General features: G+C 42.9%; 1 protein-coding gene across 1 annotated transcript; it reads right to left on the bottom strand.

Moving 5' to 3' along the window:
- Positions 1-630: 630 nt before the first annotated feature.
- LOC124148897 (homeobox protein BarH-like 1) lies at positions 631-3,256 on the bottom strand. The gene is made up of 2 exons (XM_046520151.2): positions 2,972-3,256; positions 631-1,419 (listed from the first exon to the last, which is right to left on the bottom strand). Exons 1-2 carry the CDS (start codon positions 3,254-3,256, stop codon positions 1,213-1,215), a joined length of 492 nt encoding a protein of 163 aa, XP_046376107.1. The 3' UTR covers positions 631-1,212.
- Between the last annotated feature and the right edge of the window lie 677 nt (positions 3,257-3,933).

Here is a 3,933-nt window from a genome sequence, read left to right as displayed (position 1 = left end):
TACACAGGGACATTTAAGTCATCGCCAAATCAAACAACTATTTAAAAATTTAATTTGTCGAAGAAAACAATCACTTTGTATAGTCTCAGTGAACTAACGATGGAACATTGGGAGTCAGTGAAACACTGGGGTCGTGAACAGATTCAACATATCAAAAGGCGAGCACGATCCTATTAAGATGCCTTACTCTCTGTGTGTAATCTGCAAATTCAGTGTATATGAAACAATAGTAGCTGGACGGCAAACAATTCAAAGACAAAAGGCGTCGTATAATTTGATCATCATCATCATCATCATCATCATCATCATCATCATCATCATCATCTTCTTCTTCTTCATCATCATCATCATCATCATCATCATCATCATCATCTTCTTCATCATCATCATCATCATCATCATCATCATCATCATCTTCTTCTTCTTCTTCATCATCATCTTCATCTTCATCATCATCATCATCATCATCATCATCTTCTTCATCATCATCTTCTTCTTCTTCTTCTTCATCATCTTCATCATCATCATCATCATCATCATCATCATCATCATCATCTTCTTCATCATCATCTTCATCATCATCATCATCATCATCTTCTTCTTCATCTTCATCATCATCATCATCATCGTCGTCGTCGTCATCGTCATCGTCGTCATCGTCATCATCATCATCATCATCGTCATCGTCATCGTCGTCCTCGTCGTCATCGAGTCAAAAATTAAAGTGCTTCGTTAAACAAATAAATATCTTCATCATTCAATCAGCTGCAAAATCATCACGCCGCTTGCAGGACTACATTGTTTGGCGCATTAATCCACTGTTTTCTCTCCTGATACAGTTCCACGTGCATGTAACAAAACAGTTAGGAAGGCTCAGAGAACGGGCACGTTCATGTGTAAAACATACATTCTGACGTAACTCTCTGCTGCGATGTAAATAACATTGAAAACCTTCTTTTGCACGCGTGTCTGCTTACAAATAGTGCAATCAATCACATGATATACAAATTAGCCAGTGCCTTGGCGATATGAGATCGATAATATGACCTCACAGTTTCGCAATCGGCGATCATAACCAACATCGTTCTGGCAATTGGCAAATCATATTGCATGTTGGTCACGGAAAGATGCGAATCGTGGCGAATGTGATTTGTGGTCGCTATTTAACAGCATAGTCTATGTTCAACTCGGGTTCTGTGAATTCATTAAGCACTACTGACATCCCGATGACGTCACAGATGACGACGTCACACACTCAGTGACGTCAATATCGCAACAGGAGCTGTTGTCGGAGTCGGGAGACAGCTGCTCGGTGCTGATGGAGACGGTGTGAGAGGCCGCCTCCTCCAGCTCTGGACAAGTCTTCTTGGGGCGTCCTTTTGGCTTCGTCGGCGGTTCGGCTCCACCTTTCTGCAGAACCTGCAACATCACAAGGAATGGTTTAGTGGGGTTAACGTTCTTCTAGAAATATTCATTTAAGTAGGGGGATGTAGTTCTGTAGTTACTGAAGGTCAACATTCTGTAATTCTTGGTTTGAAAAACAAGGGGTGACATGAAATGGGGTTTAACGTTTCAAGATCATTACTCTTATATACCGACATACATGCACGTGTGTTTAAGTGGCAAGTGGCTGCTTGTACTAGTCTGAACATACAGTAAACTACGGTTATAACGAACACGCTTATATACGAACTGACCGATATAACGAACTTATTTTTAGTCCCGGCCATTTGTTGTACATATGCTGTATATATGCTTAAAACGAACTACGGTTATAACGAACTAAAATTAGTGGTCCCTTTGAGTTCGTTATAACCGTGGTTTACTGTATGTCTGTTTAATAGGTGAGATGAAGTAAGGTGAGACGGGGTTTGATGTGGCGTTTACGTTTATTGCACGTGTGTGTGTGTGTGTGTGTGTGCGTGCGTGCGTGCGTGCGTGCGTGCGTGTGTGTGTGTGTATGTGTGTGTTTGTATTAGTCCGGACTAATGTTGGTTTTATAGTGCTAGCCCACCGAGATACCCTGCCGCAGTTTAACATGAATACCCCTCTCAGACACATGACACTCACTCTGAGCTGACCAGTCCTTGTTCTAGCCCCTCAATGTCGAGCGCCAGGCAGGGAAACAACAAGTACCACCTTCTAGTTATCTACAGTAAACTACGGTTATAACGAACACGCTTATAACGAACTGACGGATATAACGAACTTAATTTTTAGTCCCGACTATTTGCTGTAGTTATGCTGTATATATGCTTATAACGAACTACGGTTATAACGAACTAAAAATAGTAGTCCCTTTGAGTTCGTTATAACCGTAGTTTACTGTATTTGGGTATGACGCGGAATCGAACCACCTACCTTCTCCTCTCCGCTTTGTAAAATAGATACACAGACCTTGAAATATGAACGAAAACATTATTGTCTAACAACTAACTTTCCATATTTAGAAATTTACATAATGATTCAGATTTTAGTCTTTAACTTGACAGACGCATAGTGCACTTTTGACATTCAGCGCACACGCCGTCCTCCGACTGAAAGACTGTCCAAAGTGGCGTTAAACTCAACTCACGCACTACCATGCAAGGAGAAACAAATGGCACAGTCGCCAAAAACAAAGACGCCGCAATTCTATTCACAATATGAGTCCCATAGGCGATCAGAATCCAGCGATCATGGGTTCGAATCCCGGTTCGCCCCGATTATGTTTCTAGGTTTGTCAGCACCATACCCGTGCTCGTGGGTTTCACCGAACTGGTAAACGTCTGATACCTGCATCACTTCGGGCTTTCCTCCCACATTAGGCTGACACGCCCCGATATAACTGTAATACTGTTAAAAGCGGCGTTAAATCCAACTCACTCACTCACTCACTCAAAGCAGCTTTAAACCAAAAACCTCTATAACTTATAGACTCAGAACCATCAGAACCAGCATCCACAACTACATCTGCCCTATCGTCACTCACCATCTTCTTCCACTTCATCCGCCTGTTCTGGTACCAAGTCTTCACCTGGATCTGGGTCAGACCAAGACTCTCGGCCAGTTCAATCCGGTCAGGGGTAGACAGATATTTCTGCGTCTCGAACTTCTTCTCCAACCCCATCAGCTGGAGCTCGGTGAAAACCGTCCGACTTCGGCGGCACTTCTTCGACTTGCCGAGGAGATCCGATCCCGAAGGCGATCTGGTCCGAATGTAAACCGGAAGTGGGATTGGAACGGAGAACTTTTCTCGTTCTAAGAGCTGATCCATAGGACAGCAAGCTGTTTGAAAGAGAAACAAGGCAATAATTATTCATTTGTTTGGGTTTGGGGCAGGTGCCACTGATGGAGCAGAATATGCGCACCTTTTGGCGAACACCTCGCGTCATCACTATTTGGAAGTGATTCATGCGAATTATATAAACTACGGTTATAACGAACTCAAGGGGGCACGGGTGGCCCAGTCGTCTAAGGCGCCGCGATTCGCTGTGCAGAGTTGCGTCCCTTGGACGCGCCAAAAACCTGTGATTGTGGGTTCGAATCCCGGTTCGCCCCGATTATGTTTCTAGGTTTGTCAGCGCCATACCCGTGCTCGTGGGTTTCACCGAAGTGGTAAACGTCTGAGACCTGCATCACTTCGGGCTTTCCTCCCACATTAAGCTGACACGTCGTGATATTACTGGAATACTGCGGCGTAAAACCCAACTCACTCACTATAACGATCTCAAACTAACTAACTTTAGTTTGTTATAACCGTAGTTCGTTATAAGCATATATACAGCATAACTATAGCAAATAGTCGGGACAAAAAATCAGTTCGTTATATCCGTCAGTTCGTTATAAGCGTGTTCGTTATAAACGTACTTTACTATAATTGGAATCAAACAATGTAGTCTAGTTTTAGTGGAAATTTCTTATGATTATGGAAATGATTTTGTCGCTATAATT

The sequence above is a fragment of the Haliotis rufescens genome, unplaced genomic scaffold, assembly GCF_023055435.1.
Source record: "Haliotis rufescens isolate VD_foot unplaced genomic scaffold, xgHalRufe1.0.p SCAF_18, whole genome shotgun sequence".
Classification (NCBI taxonomy): Eukaryota; Metazoa; Mollusca; class Gastropoda; order Lepetellida; family Haliotidae; genus Haliotis; species Haliotis rufescens.
Note: the sequence above shows the minus strand (reverse complement) of the source record. Positions and strands in the feature narration are given on the sequence as shown.

Coding starts and splice junctions, on each gene's coding strand:
- LOC124148897 (XM_046520151.2), bottom strand. CDS start 3,256: ATGGATCAGCTCTTAGAACGAGAAAAGTTCTCCGTTCCAATCCCACTT. Junction 1,420..2,971: donor GGATGAAGTGGAAGAAGATG/GTGAGTGACGAT, acceptor GTGATGTTGCAG/GTTCTGCAGAAAGGTGGAGC.